We start from the raw sequence: 27,207 nt of genomic DNA on the forward strand, positions 1-27,207 counted from the left end.
GAACAGGAAAAACAAAGTATGTGTTTTACTTTACTTTTTCTAATTTAAATAAAATAAAATTTATTTATTTTTTATACGATCGGAAAAAAATTAAATTAAATAGCTAGTATAAAGTTGTACAAAACTGTAATATATATATAATTATAGTAAGTTTTTACAATTTTAATATAAATTATATTATCTAAATTGAAATGGTACGGCCGCGTCATCCATGAAATAATTTCCAAAATAATTTCTAACATCATTGCCTTGAGATCTGCATCCAGGTATATTATTATTTTCAAGATCTAAATTATTGATCAAAATATCTTTCAAAATTGTATCCATCCCTTTTCCGGACGAAATTGTGAAGTACACAGCAAGTCTTCACAATTATATCAGCAAAATCTGATTTTACATTTATAGTAATTTGTAGAACTCGCCATTTATTCGATAAAATACCGAAAGAGCACTCCACATATCTTATTGCTCTTGATAATCTGTAATTAAATACGTTTTTCTTTTGATCAATACCACGTCCTAGAAAAGGTCTTAATAAGTTTTTGTGAAGACCAAATGCTTCATCAGCTACTATAACAAATGGCTGAGGATTTGCATTTGTATTCGGCAAATAACAGGTGCTGGTAGGTCTAATATTTCTGCATATAATTTTTTCCCAAAGGAACATTCTTTAAATACAGTAGAATCCCCTTCACGTCCGCATGCCCCTACATCAATATATATAAAACAATATTCTGCATCAACCACTGCCATCAGGACTACTGAAAAAAACTTTTTGTAATTAAAATAAATTGACCCAGAATTTTTTTGATTAACACATCGGATGTGTTTGCCATCAACAGCGCCAAAACAGTTAGGAAATTGTGTTTTTGCATAAAATTTATTGGATATGTCAATCCATTGATCACGATTTGGTTCAGGTAATTCAATTGATTGGTTTACATTCCAAACTACTTCACAAGTCTCTTTTATTATTTTGCTGATTGTGCTTCTACCAATCGAAAATTCATATTTTAAAGCAACAAAATTTAGACCAGTTGACAAAAATCTGTAATATTTAATAAAATCAACATTAAATATAAAATTTACCCATTACACGTTTATTAAAATTTAGGATAATATTCAAGTCCAGTAGCACTAATATTAATATTTTCATAATTTTAAGATTAATTTTTAGAGTTTATATATAAATATTAATATAAATATTTTATATATACCTACTTGTAAAATGTAAATCAATTAACTTATTCCTATTTGTATTATTATATACATTTTATAGCCGAAAAACTAAAAAAAAAAAATGGAAAAACATACGGGATAATTACACAAGAGATGTCAATAATTCAAGGCGAGTTTCAAGTGGATCAAAAGCTCAAAATAAAAATAAAAAATATGCATATGCCGTTGTATCAAGATTTTTACAACCAGTTGTCAAAAAAACGAAAGTAAGTATTTTTAAATATTATTGATAGAATGTTTTGAAAATATTATCAATATAATTAAATAATACATTTTTTATCTATAAAAAAAACAATTCAAAATAAATCAATAATAATTTACAATATTTTTACAGAACAACTGGTAATATGAGTCATGATGTGGATATATCAGTACAGGGGGAAGATATAAATATAGAACGTTTTTATTGTCCTTTTTGCCTGATATAAAAAAATTAAATGACGGCCAAAAAAATGGAATTAAAATTTCAATTTTTACAGGCACTAAAAAATATAACAAACAATACAAGCAATTTAAGTTCTCCGATCGTACATTCCTATCATAATAATGGTTATAATCCTCCAATTTTTCAACATGTACAACAATCAGACATTTATCCTCACTCATCAATACTTCAAAACACAAATTCTTAATATTCTCTTCCTGCACCTAATCACACACCACAAGTCAATTTTAATAAGGCGATAATATTTCACTACGAAATCACGAAATATATATATAATACAATTAAAATAAATTTATAAATAATAATTTAAATAAAAATGTATGTAAATGTTCCGAAAATGTTAAATATGCGTATAATTAACAAAAACTAATTAAAAAGCTAATAAACTGACAAAAAATTACCAAAAAAGCATTTAATTACGAATATCATAAAAAAAAGCAAAAAAATCAAAAACAAAATTGCATATTTAAACCCTGTGATGAATGAATCGAATTTTGTTTTTGAATAACCATGTCCTGGAGTCAGTGGCGTATCCAGAATTTTTTTTTGGGGGGTTATAAATAATGGAACATTAAATTTTTTTTGAATTTCGTGTGTTTTTATTATAATCAATAAACAATATACATACACTAAACATTTTCGGGGGGGGGGTTATAACCCCCTAACCCCCCCCTGGATACGCCACTGCCTGGAGTACTATGAAAGAAAATGTAAATGCTACAGAATCCTGGCCCTAATTATAACATTTTTGCAAAACAATGTTGTTTTTTGTTTTAATAAAATCGTATATATTGTAAAATCTTCAATTAAAATAACAATCTGAGGAACTTCTATACGTACACCAGTTTATGGGTAAGATTTTAAGATATATTTATTTCTCGTTCTATATCTGTACTTCTTCTTGAAGGAAAACATAAAAAGCATCTAGTCAAAATTATATCACATAACTTGGGATTTTAGTTGACTATTTATTTTATTGCAACATAATTGGCGATCTGGAAAACTAATTCACACCATTAAAAAAAATACAATTGTTCTAGTCATATTTATACGGTTGTAAAATAAGTTATGAAAATAATGACAATGCACAGATACATATTGTGGTTGGTTAAAATACTATTGTGTGTAAATGTGCATTTATGAACTTGACAATACCGATCTAAACCTTTAATGTGGAAAATTGTTTACTATTAAATGATTATAACGGTTTACAACGAAATAATTAAATTCTACTACATTTGATGTATTGCCATTGACGAGTCATTTTATTTCAATTGAATTATAATATTATAATACATATTGTAAAGTATAAATCAAATATCCGTGTGAACCACTGTAATTAAAATAAATGTAAATAATTCATCGTCATTCAATAAAAATTTATAATCGGATTAAAAAAAAAAAAAATAAAGAAATTCAAGTTTTAATAGTTATATTGAATAGGGGGGGGGGGGCTGCACCAGATACCAATAATCACGTAAAACAAGCCGAAAGCTAGACAAAACTCTGAGGCTTGGGTTCGACGGATTTTAATTTTGAAAACTAATTGAAAATTTCCAACAACTCTACTATGTATACTTTTTTATGGCCATGGAAATTGAACATTATTACTAAAAATAATACCGTACTTAAATATATAAAATACCAAAATTCATATTTTTTAAATTGTCAATATTTTGTCGAAGAATTTGTATAAATAAAATCCCATCGACTATTCCCTAACAAACATAACTAATTAATATCCATTTTCAAATTTAAATTCGTCGAATCCAACTCTAACAATTTTGTTTAGCTTTTTGACATTTTTGTCATTTCAATAGCATGGTGTATATTTGACAAAATCTGAATTGTTGACGTGTGCTTGCGCATTCGGAAATGTATCAGCGCGGTGAGTCGACGTTCCTAATTGAAAATTAACTACCAACATTCGATTCCTGGAATATATAAGATAAGAAAACGATTTCCGGCAATGGGCACAATTCTAATAAATATTATTGTAATAATAATATAATATTTATTGCCCAGCGTACTTGTTTTGATCCGCCGTCGGCACGTAATTATTCAACAGCGAGTACAAATAATATCCTTATTTTGATTTTCGGTTAGTTTGGTGTCTGCTGTTTGAAACTATAATGTGCAATATCTAGAGCAGTGGTTCTCAACCTTTTTTTGTTCACGGCACATCACAAGTTTTCGCGGTACATTCATGCACTTGACAACAACAAAAACTTTGGCTACGCTCTAAGATATCCAGTTGGGTTGAAATCATACAGTTTAACTATATATGTATCGTATTATGTGCACAATTGACATTTAACTGTCATAGTTTTATCAATTGGTATTTTCAAATATCAGACGTTTTTCACGGCACACCTAATCGATCTCGCGACACACCGGTTGAGAACCACTGATCTAGAGAGAAATATTTTTATATAAAATATTTATACATATTTTTCATCTTTGGTGCTATTGACAGTAAACATGACTGGCATTATGGAAAAAAAATTAAAACTCTTATCCAAAAGCAAGAAAAATAAAAGATACATTAATGCCCTGAATGGTTTAAAAAAAGTAAGAATAAATATTACAAATCTATTTACCTTAATACCTTATCTTATTACCTTTTAATTATTATTAATTATTCTATTTATATTTCACGTGTAGTTTTAAAATTTTTTAGTATTTATACCTAAAGTTAAAAAATTCAATACAAGGTTGACCATGATTTTTCTTTAAATTATTATAAAAAAAAACTCGAGCGTCATTACACAGAAAATTTTATAAGCGTCTAAAATTTAAATTTTTTCGAAATCGCGTAAAATAACGATTTATCCTCAATCGCTTCACCATTTTTCCTAAGTTCCAAATAGTAGTGTTAATAAAATTTACAAATCGCTAAACCTTATGGTCCAAATATAATGATTCAAAAAATTGAATGTAAAAATCATGTCATACACAATTATATAAATCGTATACGTCATTTTGCGGGAAAAAGGATACGTAGCAGTGGAAATATTGTGCCTGAAGACCAGAGGAATATTTTGCGAAATAATTTACATAAGCTCCGTTGTGCAGTTACTAAAGCAATAGAATATAGGAAAGAAAGTAATGAAACACATAATGAAAAAGTTAATTTATTAAATTATGATATTATAAATGGACCTAACCATATTTTTGGAAATCATGTAAATTGTACTGAAAATTTTTGTAAAAAAAAAAAAAATAAAAATAAAAAACTAATATAAACCATGTTCTAGATATGAAACAATCTGGACTTTGGGCTGATATTTTATCAACAAGAAATCTATTAGTTCATTGTTCCTTAAGTTTGATTTATAATGTAAACAATAATTTGGTTGAAGGTTATAGTAGTGTTGTTGCTAAATATGTAGGTGGCAAAAGAATACATTTTTCTAATAAAGGATTATATAAAGCACAGTGTACGGCTGCAATGTTGTCATATAATGCAGGGCCAAAATTTATAGGTAAGTGAGAAAATTTGAGCACAAGAAAATTTGCAATTAAAGTCCTGGAGATTTTACCAAACGTTTTCTATATAGAAAACTAACGACGAAAATAAGTAAAATAAACAGAAAACTTACGTATGAATCAAATAGTAGACGAGTTCCCAAAGTTAACTTACCTGTAGATAAAGACTATGGCAATTGTGAAGAAGATATTTGTCACAAATTGAATATAGATGAAAATGATTTCGAAAAACTTAAATTAGAATATGACGAATAAAATTATAAAAAATAGTGATGAAATCAAATTAATTGAAAAACCGACTATACTTTAATTGGAATGTGAATTATGGCATAAAGAAAGACAAATTCATTTAACCGCATCAAACTTAAGAACCATTTGTAAAGTTCGACCGGCGATGTCTAGAACTAATACAATAAAATCAATGTTGTATACGTTTTGCGGAAATGAGCATACGAGATATGGTATTGAGTGCGAGCCCTTTGTGAAGACAGAGTTTCAAAAATTATCAGGGTTTAAAATTCAAGAATCTGGCCTTTTCATTTATGAACTACTGTTTTTAGCAGCAAGTCCGGGTGGATTATTAGATAATAACGGTATAGTTGAAATAAAAAATATCCATCTATAATTAAACAATAAACTCCAAAAGAAGCAATAGAAATTGGAAAATTAAAATTTGCAACTATTGAGAGTCAAGGAATTTAATTAATTAATTAATTTATTTATTTATTTATTTATTTAATTTAATAATTAAATAAAATCGACAAATACTATTTTCAAGTTATGGATTAATTAAAAATAACTCAAAGATTATTTTGTTATTTTATAATATGGTCGACAGCGGGACGATGAATAGTAAATATTGAGCGAGATTAGACTAATATTCGTTTACTTAGCACACACGTCAGTTTAATGCTCTCATGTTAAATTGCCTATATTGATTTCCTTAAAACACGTTCAACTGCAGCCCCTTTAAATTAAAAAAGTGAACAATATTTGAAACGTGACAATTTCCCTCGGTATTTAATCGTTATTATTTATTTTTAGTAACGAGTAAGTCGTTTTGCCATTGAAGTACATACGGTTAAGTGTACCCTAGTTTTTCACACGTTAAATCTATGTGATTATTAAAAATATTTCTAATTAAAATTGATATTTTTTTTTAAAAAAAAAAAACTTTTTATTTGTTCGTTTGCGTAACGAACAACGTAGATGTAGCTTTATAACATTTTTATTTATCTTAAAAAAATATTTCATACAACCTATAAATATATGTAAGCACAAGTCGTATGCAGCATATATGTATAATATATTACATGAAATTAAATTGTTTTCATTACATAATGCACTAATGGATTAAATATTTATTTAACAGTAGTACAATTTATCGCATAATTATAATTCATTCAATGTATACCAAATACTTACTTTACTCGTAATTCTACATTATATAACATTTATTATGATTATGCCTGAATATCCAGAGGAATCATTTTTGACAGCGAGGTATAGGATACAAAACATATTTATTATAAAAATAACTTTTCATTGAAAATAACAACTATAGGTACTTCAAAATCATAATTCAATTTTAAGTTCCGAGAGAAAAATAATAATATCACACGTCGTTTTAGCTACGATTGATCGCTTTCGTGCTCTTGACCGACCAGGATATGGATACCATGCGTACTTATTTTTCTTATGAATAAAAATGTTTTTTTAAAAGAATATATATTGTTATGAAATAGAAGTGCGTCGTTTCCGTCGCTTGAACGAGCATTACATTATAACATACTCGTATACCGATGACTTGTTCTATTCGATTTTTAATCATGCTTCTTATTTCCTTTTTTTTAAGTGCTTAACCGGCTTTTAAGACCTTTACACGCTTTTACTAAGACTTTCCCGCTGTCACGATTTCTCGATTTTTCTTATCCTATTTTCCATTTCCTTTGCATCCTTAATCACTCCATCCAGCCATTTATTTCCTCTAAAACTCCTTAATGATTATGATAATTATTTAATAATATTTAAATCATAATGACAACTATGAATATCAATTATATAAAATAATGAAGAGATTATGAAGAAAAACGTGTACGCTAAGATGATTTTATTCGGAATTCTTGAAACACATTTATGGGCAGTTAAAGATAGTAAATCATGCTTATAAAAAATGCAGGATTCTGCAAAACATTAAATCTAGATGTCGGAAACATTATTTTTACTGTGATTTTCTCTTTTTTTATGATTTTCTTTTACTTACAACGACTCAACGAAATTGGTAAATAAGACATACTTTATTCAACTCAAAACATTTCGTATTAAAAAATAAATAATTTAGTATTACATGGGAATTAAAGAATTTACTGAAATGTTTGTGGTGCTTCATACTTTAAATGTTGATTATACGTAGAAGACAATTTTATTAAAGTTTTTTCTTATAATCTATAATTTTTTTAAGTTTATTTTTTATTTCCATTTATAATTATTTACATATCCCAATGAATAAAAAGTTTCAACTTGCATGTAGAATAGGCTGAAACCGTATAAATAAAAACTAATGAGTAATACATGTGTACAATAGCAAAATAGTTATTAATATTATTAATAAAATAAATGAATAACTAATAATAAACAAATTCGTATTTAGTCATCCATTCCTGTTTTAATATTTTCAACTTTAAAATATATAAAACTCATTAATAATTAACTAGTTCAATTAAATAACATTTTTCAAAATTTAGTTTTTTCACCCTAACATTTTCCTATAACCAATTTTCTCAACTTTTTGTTGACGAAACGAAAAGTTATACTTTGAACTCGAAAAACTTAATGGCGCATCAGTAATTAAATTTATTTTCTGCTATCCAGTACCATTTCGAAAAGTCTCACTTTATCTTTTTAAAGAATGCCCTCAAATTATAATTCTATAATATTAAATCTTAAAAGTGTATAATTTCTTATAAAATATACATAATAAATAATATAATTCATTAGTGTCCAACTTTTAATAATTGTGTTATCTTTGTAAATCATTTATCTTTTCGGAGTTCACCGAAGTTAATAAAAATAGTAGCCTATAACGTTAATATAATACTTCAATTTTTCGCACAATACGTTTTTATTATTCAATGAACCACAGTATATATTTTTGTTTTGCTCAAAAATAACATTGCGGCTTAACATATATATATATATATATAGGCACGAAAGACATACGATTATTTTCAAATACTATTTTCAACATGAAACAACTTTACATTTCTTTGTATATTTTTTGTATGCAAAATTTTTAACGTTTGAAAAGAATACTAAATACTGATTCGCCATTAAAATAATTTTTCCGTTGAAATCAACATCACTACAAAAAACGCATACGCTACATCAAATCATATAATTTAATCTAGTAAAAAGAACACCATAAGCAAAACAATTTAAATATTTACTCAAAAAAATAAAATTGCGTAACAAAATTCACTACAAAAATGTGATATATAATTAAATTACTATTATAATATATGAAACTGAATAGCTTAACTCAACGAGCAAAATAATTGTTACGTTTATCTTTACAAATGGCAACAGCAGTGACATGAGTGCAATTGAGGTGTCATTTCTAAAACTGTCATTTTGAATGTAATTAAAATGTTTTTTTTTTTTTCATTTAAAAGATTTACAATTAAAATCAAATTATGTTAGAGTCTATCAGAAACAGTTATGTACAGTCTGCGTGTAGTCTAGGGTAGACAAAAATCAGTGGAGAGCATGACAGTAAAATACGACTGATCCGGATAAGGAAAAGTACTTACTATGAAAATATAATATACAAGGGACGTATGATATACTCACATTTGACATGAACTCTTAAATATAGCGATACGTATGGTATTATAGCTTTTTTGAGAGAGGTATTTTTCCTTGCGTTTAAATTTTACTGACTAGCGTGTATAAATAGAACGTTTAAAAAAAATGAAACAAACAGCAAATTCAGCCATGTGGAAATCGTCTTATTCATAATTTTGTTATTAAATAATATCGATTCCTCGAGAGTTTGACGATATATAACTATTATATAATTAATTGTCCTACCTACTTATTATTAAATAACTTGATGAAAACATAATTTAAGAATCTAATTTTTTTCAGTTAATATAGTTAAGAGTTTTGATGAATATAATAAATAAATAGTAACATAGTATAAATAATATGATGTAAAAAATAACCGATTTTTATCTTTAATTCGATGTCAGTGCTATGTAAAATGTTACCAATCAGGCTCATTGAATTTGTTTGTCGATATAAAATAAATATTGTGACTAGTATGATAAAGCCGATTAAGAAAATCATCTGCTGATTTCTTACAGGCTTAAAGTAATAGCTGCCTATTGGTTTTCAAATCGTATCTTGTTTTAAGGAAAATAATTTTTAAAGCAGCTTATGTGCACTAACACACCGCAACAACTTCAAAGACGTTGTATTCGCAAATTCTAAGTAGTTCTCACTCTTCAGATTCTTTAACAAATCATTTGATTGAAATCGATACGTAAATGGAAACTTAAAACGATTAACTTTTTCTTTGCAAAACAAGAATCCATGTACAAATTACTGAGAATAAATAAATATATTTAATTAAATTTATAGTTATATCATACGAGTGAATATTGAAGTATTACCTATATTATATTATATTTATATTAAATGCCCGTAACATGACTGGTTATTGACAAAAATAATAAAAACGATACAATATGGATGTTCAACTTAATTTTTTTGATTATCTTTTTAAAAAATACATTTCATTTTTTTATGCGACGAGATAAAAAATATTACTTTGATACTTGAAACAATTCGATTTTTGCCAGAATAAAATTGGGGAATGCTGGAAAGCATAAAAGTCCACAGTTCCAGTCCACTTGTGTATAATCTCATATATATCTAACCGATTCGGATGTAGATTTTTAATTAGGGCGATCAATAATTCGGTTGTATTGTCGAAACGTGCGCGCTCGCTGGTCGGTTTAAAACTAAATATGCAATATAATACAATCGGTTTACCTATAAGAATACTAATGATTGTGTCGTCTCATTTTTTCAGCTTTTTTTGCTGTTACATAGAAGGTACTATATACATAAACACTGTTTACGTAGCGAAAACAAACAGGACCGAATTAATGGGCGCGTCGGATTACAAAGACTCCGCTGTATTTCGTACAGTGTTTACCTTTTATAATTGTACAATAACGAATCGGCACACAATGGTCTGAAATGTAAACTTAGATGGACGAACGTGTGCATTAAAAATGTATTTAACCAACATTTTTAAAAATGTCGAAAGTGATTAACTGTTGCCGAAGTCATCTGATGGCGCACATTTTTCAAAATGTACGAATTGTATACAGCAGTGGTTCTCAACTTGTGGTACGCGTTAAGCTCGTAGATCGTACGCGAAGAAATATTTTGATATAATTTTCATTGTACTATTAATATGAAAACTCAACGCTATTTGGATTATTTGGTTTATTATTGTCGTCCTCGTCCATTCAGTACAACATGAATGTAAGAAGGTTGGAAGCCGCTGGTATACAGCGTTCGATGTAACCGAAGCGACCTTACTTCGGGTGGTACCGATGGGCACGGGGTGAAAAAAAATTATTCGGTTTCCTGTTACTTCTCTCTGTCCGCTGATTACGTGATAGTGGATTCGAATAATTCGCGTAACTATTTTGCTATGTTTGAATTTGGTGTTGCAAGGGAGTGTGCAACAAGGGCGACAATTTAATAATTTTATTAGACCGGGCAAAACCGGTCGAGAGTTTGTAATTCAATATCCAAATCATGTTTATCGCCTGTAATATATAATATTAATGATGATTAGGAGTGAAAAAAATAAAATTTTCGGACTTAACTTGTATTTAACACTTATTCAAGAACACACTCAGAAATACAGAATACTCAGAATACACTCAACGATTGATTGGAAAATTATTTTAAGTAAGAAAGTGTTTCTCATACCAACTCAATGCCATTATGTGGACCGTTCTTTTGTGCTGTTGTCGAGTATATATTATAATACTTTATTTAAAACGCCAAAATTCGGCGAAAAACGTCTATTGATGACTATAGATCAGTGCTTCTCAATGGGGGCTCGCCCCCCGGTGGTCAGTGAAGGAATACTGAGGGGCGATGAGCTCGTTTCAGGTAGTTGGGAGGTGGTAAGCTCGTTTTGGGTGATTAGGGGTCGGTGAACTTTTTTTCCGTTCAAAGCAACGTACCAAAATTTATCTGTAATTGTTTTCCGTTAATCGATTTCTAAAATAAATTCGTGATTATGAAATATAAACTACATATACCAGTAGCAGTGCGTTATTATCTAATAATAAAAAAAAAAAAAAATCGACTAGACATCGTCAAAAGAGGAGACTAACCTTTGAGGTGGGAACAGACTATTGTCACGTCACGTGAACTCACGTGCTGTCAGGGGCGGATTGACCTATCGGGAAATCGGGAATCTTACCGATGGGCCGGTCCTTGTTTGGGCCGCTCTATATTATTATATAATTACCGAAAAAAAGTTTTATTTTATAAAATAAATAAAAATAAATATATATTTAAAGATGCATTTAGATCAAACTTCAAGTTCAAGTTGGAACTGATTAATCATGTGACTTATCCGAAACTATTATATCTATAATTATAGTAAAGTTACTGTAGATTTTACTAATTTAGGGGTGAAACTAAACAAATTTTTAAATTGATGCAAAATAAAGCATTTTTTTTATGAGGGGGGAGGGGTAAAATAGTTTAATTTGTGGTTCATGGGTCGGTTTGTTTCATATTTCCTGGGCCGAAAATAATTGTCGATCCACCCCTGCATGCTGTCATGTTGGCACATTAAATCCGTAATATCACGCTTAGAAATAAACTATAGTCACATTATATCATGTCATACTTTATCATGTGACAATTTAGTACTTAGTCACTGTGTTTTGGTGTAAGGTGTGTACTTAAGGTCTGTTACACAAGTTTTTTTTTCTTAAGTAAAATTAAAATGGAAATAGTAACTTCAAGTAGTTCAGAGTGGAAAGAGGAATTAAAAACTCCAGCTGTTTTTGCAGTTTTGGACGAACAAAATAAAAAATCCACCCGATCGTGCTGGGTACATGATATTTATAAAAAAAGGTCAACATTGGAAGAACTCTATCGTCTAGTCCAAGAACTTTGAAACGATCCAAAACGATTTCATATGTATTTCTGAATGACGATAGAAAAATTTGATTATTTACACGACATTATTAAAAATATATATTTTTCTAAATAGACCAAAATCGTGATGAAACGTGAGTCGAAAATGTGTGTGATGTTTGAAAATCAAAACGCGGTATCACGCGTGAGCTAGGAAATATGACGTGACACGCATGAGGTGACATTAGTGTGGCGCTGATACATTAAAATACTGTATAAATCTATATCCCTCAATTTTTTTCGGTTATGTCATAACATGTAACGTCACATGGGCTCATGTGATGTGACAATAGTCTGTTCCCACCTTTACGCCTTCATCTCACAAACTTTGAACTAAATTTAAAAAAATTGGCTTTGAATCACCAAGCATTTCACTGATCAATACATTTCAAAACATTTAAATTATCCTTTTAAATTATATTCAAAAATACATTTTACATTTTATTTTTATTATATTTACATATATATATTATTTATTATTCAATTATAAACATTTTATGTATATTATTTTAATTTTTATTTTAATGAAGTGAAGGGTGGGGGGGCGTTGAAAAATATTTTGTATCTTAACGGGGCGGCAGTTTGAAAAAGGTTGAGAAGCACTGCTATAGTCTATAATGTTTGAATTGAAAATTAAAATGTATATCTTGAAAATCCCGTATAATATTAAAATTCAAAAAGATAATTTTAAAATCTTAATTAATATGAGTAAGTTTTTTTATTAATTACATAAATAACGATATATTTGAACAATTAGTTTTGGTTCACCATGTGCAAATAAACGATTAAGATAATAATAGGTTTTCCGAATAGTGTTTCAACTTTCAAGTTTATCTAGTGGCCGAGGCACGTAGACTGACGAGCCGTAGAGGAAACTATAAGTTAACTAACATATAAGTTTTTAATTTTCCTCCAGTACTGATGTATCTATCTAAAAAATTTTAAGAACTAATGATCAATTTCTAAGTATACAAAACAACAAAATATACGATACTCAATATTTCAAACTTTTTCTCCTTGACGATAAAAAATTAAAAAATCGTGAATAAGGAACAACATAATATAGATATTATTCGATTTACTATAGAATTATTCATTTTTAATTTTAACCGCGTATAAACGCAATTGAAATTTAAATATTAATATGGTCAACATTTTTATAACTACTATAGATGAATTATTGAATAATGTACGATGTCTGATTATTAACGAATAATTAAAATCTGTATTTAAAATCCTTATTGCATCAATTGAATACATCCATTAGTACGTTGGAAATATGTAACTATCATGCTGCGAGTAAAAAAAAAATAATGATGGGTACAAGGAAACACAATTACCAATTCCATACAAAATTAGAAAATATATTGTATATATTGTAAAGTTATTAAGCTGCGTTATTTTTAAATGGTAATCGGAAATGTTTGATTATTTCGTAGATTTATTAATAATCAAACTTGTCACGCACTATGGTTGACCGTAGTTATAAATATAACCAAATTTTGAGTTGTAAATAATTTATAGTTAATACATTGAGTTCTATTATTTTTACTTGAAATGACAAGGTAACTGAAAAAAAATTACAAAGGAGTAAATGTGTGTTATCAAAAAAGTTGCCAGAAACTCATAATAATTATTATTAATTATTAATATTCAGGTAGTGTTTCTCTCAGGACATCTCACATTTCAATCGTTATAAGTAGAGCGCGGATTTATATACATTTGCATATTTATTCTAGTTGATGGTATGATATGCTAAACTAGCCAACTTAGGCACAACATTTGTTTTATATATCATAACGATTTAAACAATCAAATTTTTATAGAGCATATTTTTGCATATTTCGATATTTACCCATTTATTTTTATTTTAAGGGTCTATTTATTTTATGTTTTTAATTCCATATTTTATCTTTTAGTACATATTTCGATATTTTTTTGATGTATTTTTTCTTAATATTTTGAAATATTTACTAGGTATTGCAATAAAAAGGGTAAATCTGCCTATGAAAAATGTAGAAAAGTATTACCAAAAAATGAAGACTACGACGTACTAAAATATTAAAATTTTTAAATGGCGAAAGTAAATCAATTCAAACCGGCGAATTATCTCCAAATTAAATGATATATTTTTAAATACGCACCTATTTTTTTTGTAGATGTGGAAAGATAAATTGTTGACTGATGAACACCAATCAATGGTTTTTGAAAATATAACTAAAATTATTGTTATACAATGCAATGTGCGTTTAGGAAAGGAAATTTAATTTAGGATATATTTTTGATATTAATTGATTTATTTTTTTTTTATAAATGAAAGCTATCTACAAAATTATTTTGGTTAGTAAATTCTTTTAGAAAGAAAAATAAAAAAAGTTTTCATAATAGGGTTATAAAATTTTAAATGTAATTTTTTTTTATGTATCATTAATTATTTAATTTATCATTTAAATGTTCATAAGTTATTTTTTTTTGTTGCTAAATTTCGAATGCATATTTTAACACATTAGTGCATGTACTCGTACTTGTGCATTTTAAAGATTTTTTAGCACATATTTAGTTGGTTTTTAATGTATATAAATCTACGCTATATTTATTTGTAATCAAAATTCTGTTGAAAACTCAATAATTGTAACCCAATACCACTGCATACGATTGTATTAGATTTTTAATACGTTATTATGTTATTTGAGCATTCCGTTTTTTATCGAGCGTTTTCTACGTTCTTTAAATATTTCTATCTTTAAAGGTCGAACAGTTCTAAGTATCTTCAATATCATCGTCGGACGTATATTTTCCACGTAAATACACCTTTCATTCGTAAATAGCTTTGAAATATCGTTGAATTAATATAATATTGAGCAGTATCGATCAGTATAGAGCATGCCATCGCCGCCGCTAATGACCGAGGCTATCGTTTCTGTTGTAATTTCTTAAAACGTCTATAAATACGTTTTACCAATAAGACGGGATTTTCTATTGCGAAATTCATGACGGCGGTTTACTAGGGCTTGACACTTATCAATAGAATCAATATAATCACTGTATCATTAGAACATTCGGACGTTAACACGTTAATATACAGAATCCAATTTTACTGCTTTTTTTAAGTTTTTGTATGATAATAATTGTATAAAATAATTTAAACAATAAACAATAGAAATGTACTTAAGGTTGGTTAGATATAAGATTATATAAGTAAAAATAAAGAATAATAATAGTGCAAAGTATAAGATGAAGGATATCGTACATATATTAATAATATACAGATGTAGATAGCTGATAAGACCGCGTTTTAGACATCTATAGCAGTAATATTAAAATTTGCGAATCCGGAAATTTCGCTGCAACCGATTCACCTCAGAACTTTTCGCCACTAAAAGAACCTCCCCATGAAATATTATTAATACCAATAGTATACTTATCATTTAAGATTGATAAATACATTGCTCGAATTGGGAAAAAATAAGTAAAGGAGCTCAGTTCAAATATTTAAAAACTAAGTTCTACAGGTGCAATTATTTAACACAGTAATGGTTTTGTTTACAAAGTAACAATAATATTAAAACGAATTAAAATGAACTCTATTCGATAAATGCTTGATAGTTTAAAAACAACACGAATAACTCAAACATATATTTTAATAGGTACCTATAAATGCTTTTTAAAAACTGGATATGTAGTATTAAAATATGTAGAATGTATGCGTTTAAAATGTAAAAAAAAATATAAAAAAAAATATATATGTTATCAGCAATATGGATAATCCGATATTTTGTAAAATACCTAGGCATTATATAAAATGCTAAAAATCACTCGGCAGTATACATAATACTAATATAAATAATATTATATATATTATAAATAACTATAGGGCTTTGCCTAGATATTATGTATGATGCCAAACGTGGAGTAGGCAATATGATGAAAATAAACAAAATTGGGCATCGCCTACGACTTTACTTATCGTTTATTATAAATAATTTAAATAAATAAATCTGTGTACACGATTTAACACAATAAATATAAAAATTCTTTTACTGCTATAATAATAATTCTGAGGTACAATATTGAATGTACTAATAATTTTATTATAATATCGACATTTTTCTCATCATTTTTGTATTTCATTATGGAGTTGAAACTATGGATACGATTTATATGAAGACAAATTTTTATAACAAACTACAAAATTTTTTTAAAAATTTGGCCACTTATACTAGGTTTTTAACTGATGAACAGTATAATGAGTTGATAAAAATTCAATCCACAAGAATTAGCCAAAGATATTTAAAATGTGTTTGTAAATCCAAATGTCAAAATAAAAAGTGTATTTGCCTAAAAAAAAAAAATTTAATGCACTTCAAAATGTCACTTTTCTACAAAATGTTATAATAAGTAAAAAATAATAAATAGGTACAAATTAAATTTTTTCTGTAATATGAATAATAATACATAATAATTATAAGAATCTTAATGTAATATAACATATAATAAAATATTTTGTACTTTGTACTTTTACTTAGAGATTACTTGTGAAAAAAAAAATATTTAATTTCGCGTGAGTGGTCCCCCGCTGAGAAAAAAATGTTTAAACGGTTTTTTACTTAAGTTTTTGTTTATTTATTTGTTTATTTAGTTATTTGAACATTTTTTTTTTTGTAATTCAGGGACCATTTGGTGTTGACTTCATAAGTCTTATCAGAAAGCCAACTCAATTCTAAATACGCAAAAAGCTATCCCAAGTGTCAGTAACTACAGCCATGCCATCCTCAGTTATTCCTAATCAACTAACACGGTTGTCATGACCAGCCAATATAACTAAAATAATAAAACACAATTAATTATTATGTACCTAAGTACATACAGGGCCGGACTGACCCAATGTACTACAGCCAGTAGACCGCAGCCGTGAAAACAATTTTTACTGTAATTACAGAATAGTGAACAGATTATCTATTTATAGCGGCGATTCACAATTCCGCATATACCTTTTCATTAAGGGGATTCCATACCGACCATTTTTAAGGAGTTGAGTATAGGCAATTTTTAGACATTTTGTAAATACGTGCGTGCGTGGCGTGTATGTTTGTGTGTAGTAAATGATCATTAAAAGTGAGTGACTTCCCTGCACTGCAACCCATCAATCGTTCCACCGCGTCGCCGATTACCGACGTGCAGTGTGTCGCGTCTATTATTATTTTTATTATCTTTATCAATACGACTAATACGAGCGCTCTAATGACCATTTAAAACTGTGCCGGTATATTATCGTTATGATATATTCCGCTTTTACGTATTGGTCATACTAATAATACAATAATACAAAGTTCCTCATTAGTTATTCTTATAGTGATTAAAAAAAAGTAAGAATACTAGGCACAATTTTTTTTAATAGCATTTGAAGTTCAAATATTGACAAAAATTCGTCAAAATCATGAATATTTGCAAATTATTTTATAATTAAAATTTATAAAAAATTTGTATACCGATAAGTAGCTAAGAGTTGAAAGTTTAATATAAGATTTTCCATAAGTTTGGCTTGCAATAATTATAAAAGAATTTAAATTTAGGGTTATTCAGATCATTAAAACATAAACCATCTTTTTCACCACCCACTGGGAAATATATTTTAGGATGACAATAAATCATCATCTCCGTTCAGAATCGTGATACCTATCATTGGTTTCAAATTTAATACATTAGTAGTGACCATACTATACAGCAAAGCGTTACTCACTTGACCACGCTTTTTTAATTTACTTTTGGAAAAAAGTAAAAAAAAATAGCTATTATGAAAATTTAAAAAAACAATTTTAAATTTTTGAACAAAAAATTTGAAATTGGAATTTTTATCATGGTTTATTTTCGAAAAAACCTCATTCAAAAATATTGAGTTAGTGTCGAGATCCTCGGGGTCGTACAGGATTTTTGAGACATACTGATACATAGCATAACACAAACTTGCTTCACTCAAAACTTAAAATAAATAATTCAATATAAATTAACTTACAAATCAACTAAGATATCTCCATTATTTTCTTTTGGAAATTTAATACATTGCCTTTCATTTTTTTTCGTTTCGACAAACACTTTTTTTTAAATTTTCCCATTTTTAAAAAATTGGAAAATTTTTGGATTTACAAAAACTAAGTACAACTATAACTATATAACTACACAACTATATGCTACTATTATAGGTACACTAAAAAATAAAGATCTGATAATCGACTTGATGGCTGACAATATCATCTAATATTATAATAACATAAAGTAAATGTAAATCATTATATTTGAGCGTGAATGCGCGAGCGCCATGTACACAATATAATATAATAATATGGTCCGCGACGGCGGCAATAATTTTATCTTCGATCATTATCGTCTATCGGTAATAATCGGATTGTAGTATATTTTTATTTTTATATGAACATATTATTATATTTAGATTTCCGATAATTCATTAGTGACGTACGCGACGGCGGCGGCGAGCTAGATAAGCGTTACGCACTCGCATGCACATGTCACATAAAGTCCAACAACGAATCTTTTTCATGACTTAATATTGTAAATCATAGACCTAAACGAATTCCAACATACCGACTTGAGTTTTACTCCTATAATAATTTTGAAAACAAATTTTGTTTTGTTGTTCAATCAACTTTGGATCCTACGAGCCACATTTTTAATTTATTATTCTTAAAAAGAAAAAACCTCACTTGAAATTTAGAAAAAAAATCTTATATTCTTAAAAATTTAAATGGATATAAATAGTTTTTAAATTCTTTTTTTATGATTCTGATTCGAAGGATTCAAAATAGATTTCATAATAAATTCAAATATGTTTTTAAAATTATTATAGGAGTAAAACTCAAGTTGGTACGTTGGAACGTGTATAGGTCTATTTTACTCTAATAAGCGATAATGAGGAATCCCCTTAACACGATTCCGAATCACGATTGCGTATGAAATTGTGTGCAATGTTGTCAAATGTACTAATAATAGTAAGAATACTTAGACAAAAAAAAAATATAAACAATAAATAATATAAATAATAGACATAAACACTAAGTCGTATTATAACATTATTTTGGGATTTCTAGCTTATAATACTAGCTTATATACTAGCCAAATACTAGCTTATCTGAATAGTCTACAGTGTATTGAATATGTTTAATCTGGACTCATCAGTTACCTGTTCGATACCCGTTCGTACGTATATATTGCGATCACATTATTGGGTTTTACTGATAATAAGTCAGTTGTGAGTTGAGAATTTAAAATAATTAATTTAAAAAATGCAAAAATTCGTAATATAGTGTCAGAGAAAAATAAGGAACTAGCTGTTGTTAATGGTTATAAACATAGATTTGTCAATGTTCACACATGCGATCAACTTTTAAAGTGGCGCTGCTCTTCTAACAAAATTGCACTATGTTTATTTTTTCAAATTTAGAGAAAAAAATTGGTTTTCGACTCAAAAGGTTGTTTTAATTATAAAAAAAATGTATTTAATATTATTATTATAATTATTTTTCCTCATAACTAGCAAACATTTTCATGCGGAATCGTGTTATAATTGGGTTAAATAAAAAAAATCTTTTGTATTATGAAAATGTGCGGAATCGGATAGATAAAAAGGTATATTGTGCGGAATCGTGTGCCATCCGTTTATAGGATCTTGGTACCTAATAATAATTTTTAAATGATCTCAAGGCACGATTATAGAAAATCCTATATATATCATAAATTATATTATACTGAAATCTAGTCTGAATCAGCTTTTTGGCAGTAAATTTAGTATTTACCGTGCATATCATATCATATATTTATAATGTCCTGCTAAGAGAAAATGCCGTAATTTGAAAAATAAAAATGAGATAATACTCTCTTGCGTATAACATAATAGTTTTACACGTTTTTCTTGAGTAAAAATGCCGTAACTATAGTTATTTATCCATATATATATATATATATATATATATATAGGTCCTTCTAAGAAAATTATATTGGTCCAATTGTAATTAAATATTATCGATAGTTAGCAAAAACGCCGTGTAAACGCAACTTGTTGAGAAAGATTGCCGTATGTCTAATATCATATACGGCGGTTTTATTAAGCACTTACTCATAATCTATATTTACGCCATTGTTGTTTAGGAAACTTGTAATAATCCCGTATCTAATAATTTTATTTTAAATTACTGATAAATGATAATGTTTGGGATTTTACTGTCGTACACTGTTGTCTTCTCACCACACACATATTTGGTTCACTTCTCTATAATGTTTTGTCGTTAATGTTATATAATATTTGTTAATTTAAAATATGAGTATACAAAGTGAACTTATTTATGACCCCAACGTAAATGTTATTCCTGGTTCTCCTGAATCAGCAACTATTGCAACTGACTTATTGGATAAAATTGAAGAACTTATTGAAGGTAAAACAGATAATTTTAACTTAAAATTAGAAATCGTTTTAGAATTAGTTTTGATTTCATTATGGTGAATTAGGTTATTATAATTTAATACGAAAAATAAATATTGTGTGTATTTAATTTTCAGGTGATAATGAATGTACAACAATTAATATATCTGAATTGCCTATTTGTATTGATAATAGTGTTGTGGTTAACGATGTAGTAGGGCTTTTCACAAAATCCGGAGAATTTAGGAAAAGGAAAAAATATTTAACAAGTGTAAAAATGCGAAAACAAATAAAATTAGACTAAGAAAAAGATCTTTATGGGATGTACTACCAGGTTAGTATTATTATTATAATAAGTTATCAATATTTTTTATTAATTATAACTAATAATGAATATTAATAATATATTACGGATTTATTTCTTCAATTAGGTATTAGTGATTAGTACATTTACGTATGCTAGGTAAAAAGCCGTGACTGAAATTATGGCGTTTTTGCTTAGTAAACTATTCTAAATAATTTATAGCGGTCTTAGTATAAATATCAAAATCAGAATATCTAGATGAAATAAAATTGAATAGTTAATTATTTTAACACATGTGAGAGTTGACATTCCATAATGTACTTTTGCCTCTTTTCATAATGTTCAGGAATCACGATTTTCTATTGTAGACTGTTGTTAAGCAGTAGAAAAAAGGTAAAATATGTTAAAAAATTCAGAAAAATATATTCATTATTGTAATGATAATAATTTATATTTTTTTATATGGGTTAGATATAATTTTTAAATAGTAAAATTGTTCACATTACCTTATAATAAAATATAATCCAGGATCTTAAGGTTTAGATTATTAACAATGGTAAAAGGTAGGATCAAGCTTCTGCAGTGTTATGATATATCAGATAGAATTATTATAATCTATATTTTATTACGGATGATGAGCTATAGGGTCGTTAGTTTGGTTATTACCTTACCTATTCACATGGAATACTTAATATTCCTAATAAGTTTTTTTATTAGTTTATTTATTAAAATATTATAATAAATATATATTCCTTACCTTTATATTGGAAAGTGTAAGTCTTCTGACTTCTTTACTTAGTCTATGCGATGAAAGTCCACAGAACGCAAAGAATAAGCAAATTAAATGAAAGGAGATGAATGTATTCAAATAAAAATAGTTATTTGTCACTTGACATTATTTAACTAACAACACTCGCACTTTATAATAACACAGTTGAGCAATGGTTAGCCGGAGCCTAAGTCTGTATTTGGACTGAACTGGTGTTACATTGGTTACGGGGTTATTTATAGTATTTTAAAGTACGATTGCTGTTGTTGTTTATTTGACTAAAGATTAATATTGAATAATATGTTGTTAGTTACACGGTACATTTTTTATAGCATTTTAATAGATGTGTTATGATGATCTTTGAGATTTGAGATGTAATAATGTAAATATCATTACATTATACTTCTAAAATCAAAATTTCTTTAAAATTATTATTTTACTATTTTAATTGATAATTTTAAATTTTGGTTGTGCCATAGTGTACTATTTCCATCCAATAGTACGCTTTGACTTGCTTAAGAATTTAGAGAATAGTAAACCAAATTTTTCCAAAATGTACTTATTCCATATTTCCTCCAGATTTTGAATAGTATTTATGAAATAAAACCCAATGGGAAAATTAAGTAGCATTATTTGAATAATGTAAGATGAATGAAAACAGTTGTAAAGTTTGTCTTTCAACATATTATTGCCAATGCAAATATTTTGCAGTTTTTGGATAACATGGTTTCGAATAACTAATAAATAATAACCTTAATAATAAAACAAAATATTTTTTTTTGCAATATTCCTTGTGAATCTATTAATTCATTAATAAAAGTAGAAGGAGAAAATACTAAAATAAAACAAATAAAATAATTTAATAATATTAGATATTATCTTTACCTGTTTAAAATAAAATTATTCTGTTTAACATTTTTAATAAAATAAAATCAATTCACTAAAAATGTTAAAAATAAAAAACAATTTAGCATCATTGATAATAGTAATAGTAATATAGTATATATAAATAAAATAAATAAACAATATCAAATAGTTGTAACCAATACCTATTTAAAATACTAAATACAGGTTAAGGTATTTTAACAAAATAAAATGAATATAATCAAAATGTAACAAAAAAATAAAAAATAAAAAAAATGTTTTGCCTCATTTATAATAATAAAATAGTAAATAAAATAATAAATTTATTAATATTATTAATAACTATATATTACCTATACCTACTTAAAATGTTGATTAATGTTTTTTTCAAATGATACAATGATTAGTCAGTCTTGATCTTCATTATATTCATCTAAAATATTTTTAACGTTTGATTCACAACTTTCTTTAAATATATCAGAACAAAATGTTTTGGCATCATCTGGTATTTCAAAAATAAGACCTTATAAGTTGTAGCTATATTAGTTTTAGATATAAACATATTATTATTGTTAGGCATAAAATTAGGTACATACTAAATACTAAAAATTAGAAATAATAAATATCTTACCATTGCTCTTGTATTTTTCATCAAATTTCTTATGCGGTCTTTAGAAGTCATTTTTATGTTTATGAAAAACGTGTTTATGAGACAATGGCATGTAAAAATAATTGTTTTTGGCCTCAAAAGCAAAATAAAGTTTAAACTATTATTTATCACGTATCCACTTATGATAACAACCAAGTTTTAGAGCGAGTTTGATGGTATAATGTTGAAGTTAGAAACGTTCTATTTTGTTTTACCTTTTAGGATATTATAATCACTATATGAAAATGTAAATCCGCACGGCTATAGTGATAACATAAGTTTAGAATAAATATAAACTTACAATTTAAATAAGGAATAATTTTGTCATTTGTAATACATAGCAATAGTGCATCTTGAATATAACCGATGTGCTAAATTTCTATTTTATCATAGGCAATAGTACGTTATGGCGTAGTCTGGATATAGAACATTTTGAAAAAAATCATAGAAATAGTACATTTTGGTTAAATTGGTAGATTCAGTACTGAATTCTGAAAAATTCTCGCCATCGGCAGTAGTGCATTTTGACGTAATCTTAGTATTTTTAATCAATTTATTGATAGAAAATAGTACACTTAGGCATAATTTGATGGTTTTAAACTAAACTTCCCCGTCATTTAAACTATATGTTTTGGTGTATAACTCACATTTTCAATTTTTAGCAACAGTACACTTTGGAATGTCGCCCCTCATGTGTTATAATAATTAATGTTCACACAGATGATAGAATAAATAATTTGATAACTAAGCCCGTGACGGACCCTATGACTGTATTATATTCTGTCGTATTGTTCTATCGTGATACCCATTTTTAGCTTTTGTTTATCAAAATAATATGTTGTCTGAGTTTTTCTAATGGCAGGCGCGAGAATAAAGTAAATTGTACGTTTAATATTTGTTATGAATTTTTAAAAATATATATTTTTAATTATTATTTCGAAATAAAATAAGTAAATTCACAAAAAATAATGTTGTATTTTTATTAAACTCTACTAATACAACTTAAATTTTCCTCAGCTAGGTACAACCAAACATATTATGCATATGTATAATATTTTATAAGTTAATTAAATACTTTTATTATTAATTATAATGTGACTAAACAAATTACATATTTTTAATATTACTATTAAATTGTATAATTACCAATTATCAATAAAAATAAAAAATAAAAAAAATGTAACTAAATAGATAAATTTTGGGCCTAATACTGTTATTAAATTATGCAATTAATAAAAAATATACATAATATATATGACTGTTTTGTATTTAAAATAAATTCATGACAGCCTAATCGATAATCCCAATCAATACCAAACATGTTAGGTATTTATTTATTTATATATTTTATATATCATAATTTTTGTGACTCACAAATGGCCTACAACATAAAATTGTCATTGGTCTAGACTACATAGTAATATTATACATTTGGGAGAGGGGAGGGGTGTTATAATATTTTTCGGTCACTCCTCTGAAGTAATCTCCAGCTGTTTGTAAGAGTGTCGTCAAAACCTAATCAAACCCACATGAAAGATAGCGGTCGTCATGGTGACCTTGGTTATTATAATTAAACGTTACAATAACGTTATAACGTAGGTTGTTTCAATAATTTTTGTTATATTTTTTGATCTATAGTCCTAATAATACTAAAAATTAATAAATACTCATCGTAAAGCTGGGTCCACACGATGATAGTAAAACGCGATAGTTGCTATCATGAAAGCTGCTATCATATGAGTGTCATCGTATGAACTGATCGATAGTGACTATCGGACTATGGAGAAAGCTACTCTCGCACTATCATGCATGCATGATAGTTGAAAGTTACTATCATCGTGTGAACCCAGCTTAAAACAATTGTGTTCGTGAAAATGTTCGAAGACTTGTTCATACCTGTCGTAACATATTCGCGTAACCTCCTTTGATGTTACGTCGAAATACCAATAATTGACGGATCGCCAATTTGTTCGGCGAATGTTACAAATTCGCCCATTTGTTACACACGAATCTTGTTCGCGAACACATGTTCGTCGTTTTGTTACGCTAGTGTGGACGCGACCTTACTAATTAAGTACACTAGGTGCGCTAGTAGTAACTAGGTATTTGATAAGAACATCTTGCCGGACATTATTCTCCGCAGTACACAGTATAGGCGGCCGCGCTATCGTAGTATCTATAACCTACAATACAACTACTTACTTCAATCAACATTCAAACTGTTCATTGTGTATTTTCACTTCTTTTAGTTGTGTCTTACTATCATAGTTTTTTGTTTTGTTTTGTTGTGTTGTGAGTAATTAATTTATTATAATGCTTAAGTTGGAGTATTCGCTCAAAAATGCTCACAATGAAGGCATTTGGTCATGCGACTGGGGTGAAAAATACACAATGAATACTTCCAGTAATCGAAATACTGATCAAAGTGATAATAATGATGAAAAAACTGAAGAAACTCACCAAACCGATTGTATTGTGACTGGTTCCATGGACCAATCAGTGAAAATATGGAGTTATGATTCAACTGTTCCAAATCTCCAACTTCATCATTCTCTTGAAGGGGCAATAATGGCAATTATATCCGTTGTATTAAATTCTGATGCAACAATTGTTGCATCAAGTTCATTAGACACTAATTTGTATCTGTGGGATACATTAACTGGAACAAAACTTAAAACAATAACAACTGAACCCCTTGAGTTATGGACTCTTGTATTTTCACCTGATGACAAGTATGTTTTAAGTGGTAGTCATAATGGTAAAATTATCGCTTACAATATACAAACAGGAAAACATGATTACTCATTTGATACTAAAGGTATTTATTTATTTTTATTTATTAAAATACAGAATTATATGTACGATATTCAACTTATGAATTCAAGTATAATAAACTTTTTAAATAACTAATTTTCTTTCATATTTAGGAGCATTTACAATGTGTGTTGCATATAGTCCAGATGGTAAATACTTAGCTTGTGGCTCTTTCAATGGATTTGTTTATATATTTGATGTTACAACTAAACGACTCGTACATACTATTAGGAAAGGTAAATTGCATATTCGGTCTTTATGCTTCTCATCAGACTCAAAATATTTGGTAACTGGATCAGATGAGCATGTATTGCATATATATTCAGTTCACAACACTACACATTTAAAGTCTCTTAATGAACACAAGTCATGGATTCTAGGCCTAGACTTTGCACCTGACTGTAAGACTTTTGCTTCTTGTAGTGCTGATAATACTATTAAAATTTGGGATGTAAATACTTTTTCTTGTATCAATACGTTAAGACACCATACAGATAACGTATGGTCTGTCAAGTACAATTCAATTGGAGATAAAATGATTTCAGTTTCTGATGATAATAATATAAATGTTTATTCAAAATAATCTATTTAATTTGAATATAATATTTTGTATTCATCATACATCATACATCAGATTATATCTAAACATTTTATTGTTTGATACAAGTACACAAAAGGTAATTAAATCATTTTAAATTAAAAAATAAAATAAAATTGAGGTTAGTTTTATTGATCAACTATCATATTTTCCAAAGGTTATTGACTTTTACTTTTAAATTTTAGTGTTAGAATGTAAAATAGTAAAATATTTAACCATTTAAATATATATAATACGATTAATTTTATTTTTATATTTTTTTTGTGTATACAATTTAATAGTTGAAAACTCTGGTGATCGGTAGAAATATTATAAATATGTCTACAACTAGCATTTAGTATTAGTAGTAGTTCATGATATTTT

General features: G+C 27.5%; 1 protein-coding gene and 1 pseudogene across 1 annotated transcript; one reads left to right on the top strand and one right to left on the bottom strand.

Moving 5' to 3' along the window:
• Nucleotides 1-292: 292 nt before the first annotated feature.
• On the bottom strand, nt 293-1,156 carry LOC112693837 (annotated as a pseudogene).
• A 19,412-nt stretch (nt 1,157-20,568) lies between these two features.
• Nucleotides 20,569-26,955, top strand: LOC112679280 (WD repeat-containing protein 61-like). Its single transcript, XM_025549026.1, has 4 exons — nt 20,569-20,859; nt 20,984-21,180; nt 25,755-26,250; nt 26,360-26,955. The coding sequence occupies exons 2-4, from the start codon at nt 21,169-21,171 to the stop codon at nt 26,827-26,829; spliced, it is 978 nt and encodes a 325-aa protein (XP_025404811.1). The 5' UTR covers nt 20,569-20,859; nt 20,984-21,168; the 3' UTR covers nt 26,830-26,955.
• The last annotated feature ends 252 nt before the right edge of the window (nt 26,956-27,207 follow it).

This window comes from Sipha flava, unplaced genomic scaffold, assembly GCF_003268045.1.
Source record: "Sipha flava isolate LNK unplaced genomic scaffold, YSA_version1 0_pilon_pilon, whole genome shotgun sequence".
Lineage (NCBI taxonomy): Eukaryota > Metazoa > Arthropoda > Insecta > Hemiptera > Aphididae > Sipha > Sipha flava.

Bases quoted from the DNA above. Each gene is read 5' to 3' on its own strand.
- LOC112679280 (XM_025549026.1), top strand. The intron at 26,251-26,359 runs GTATTTATTTAT...TTTCATATTTAG, and splicing joins TTACTCATTTGATACTAAAG to GAGCATTTACAATGTGTGTT.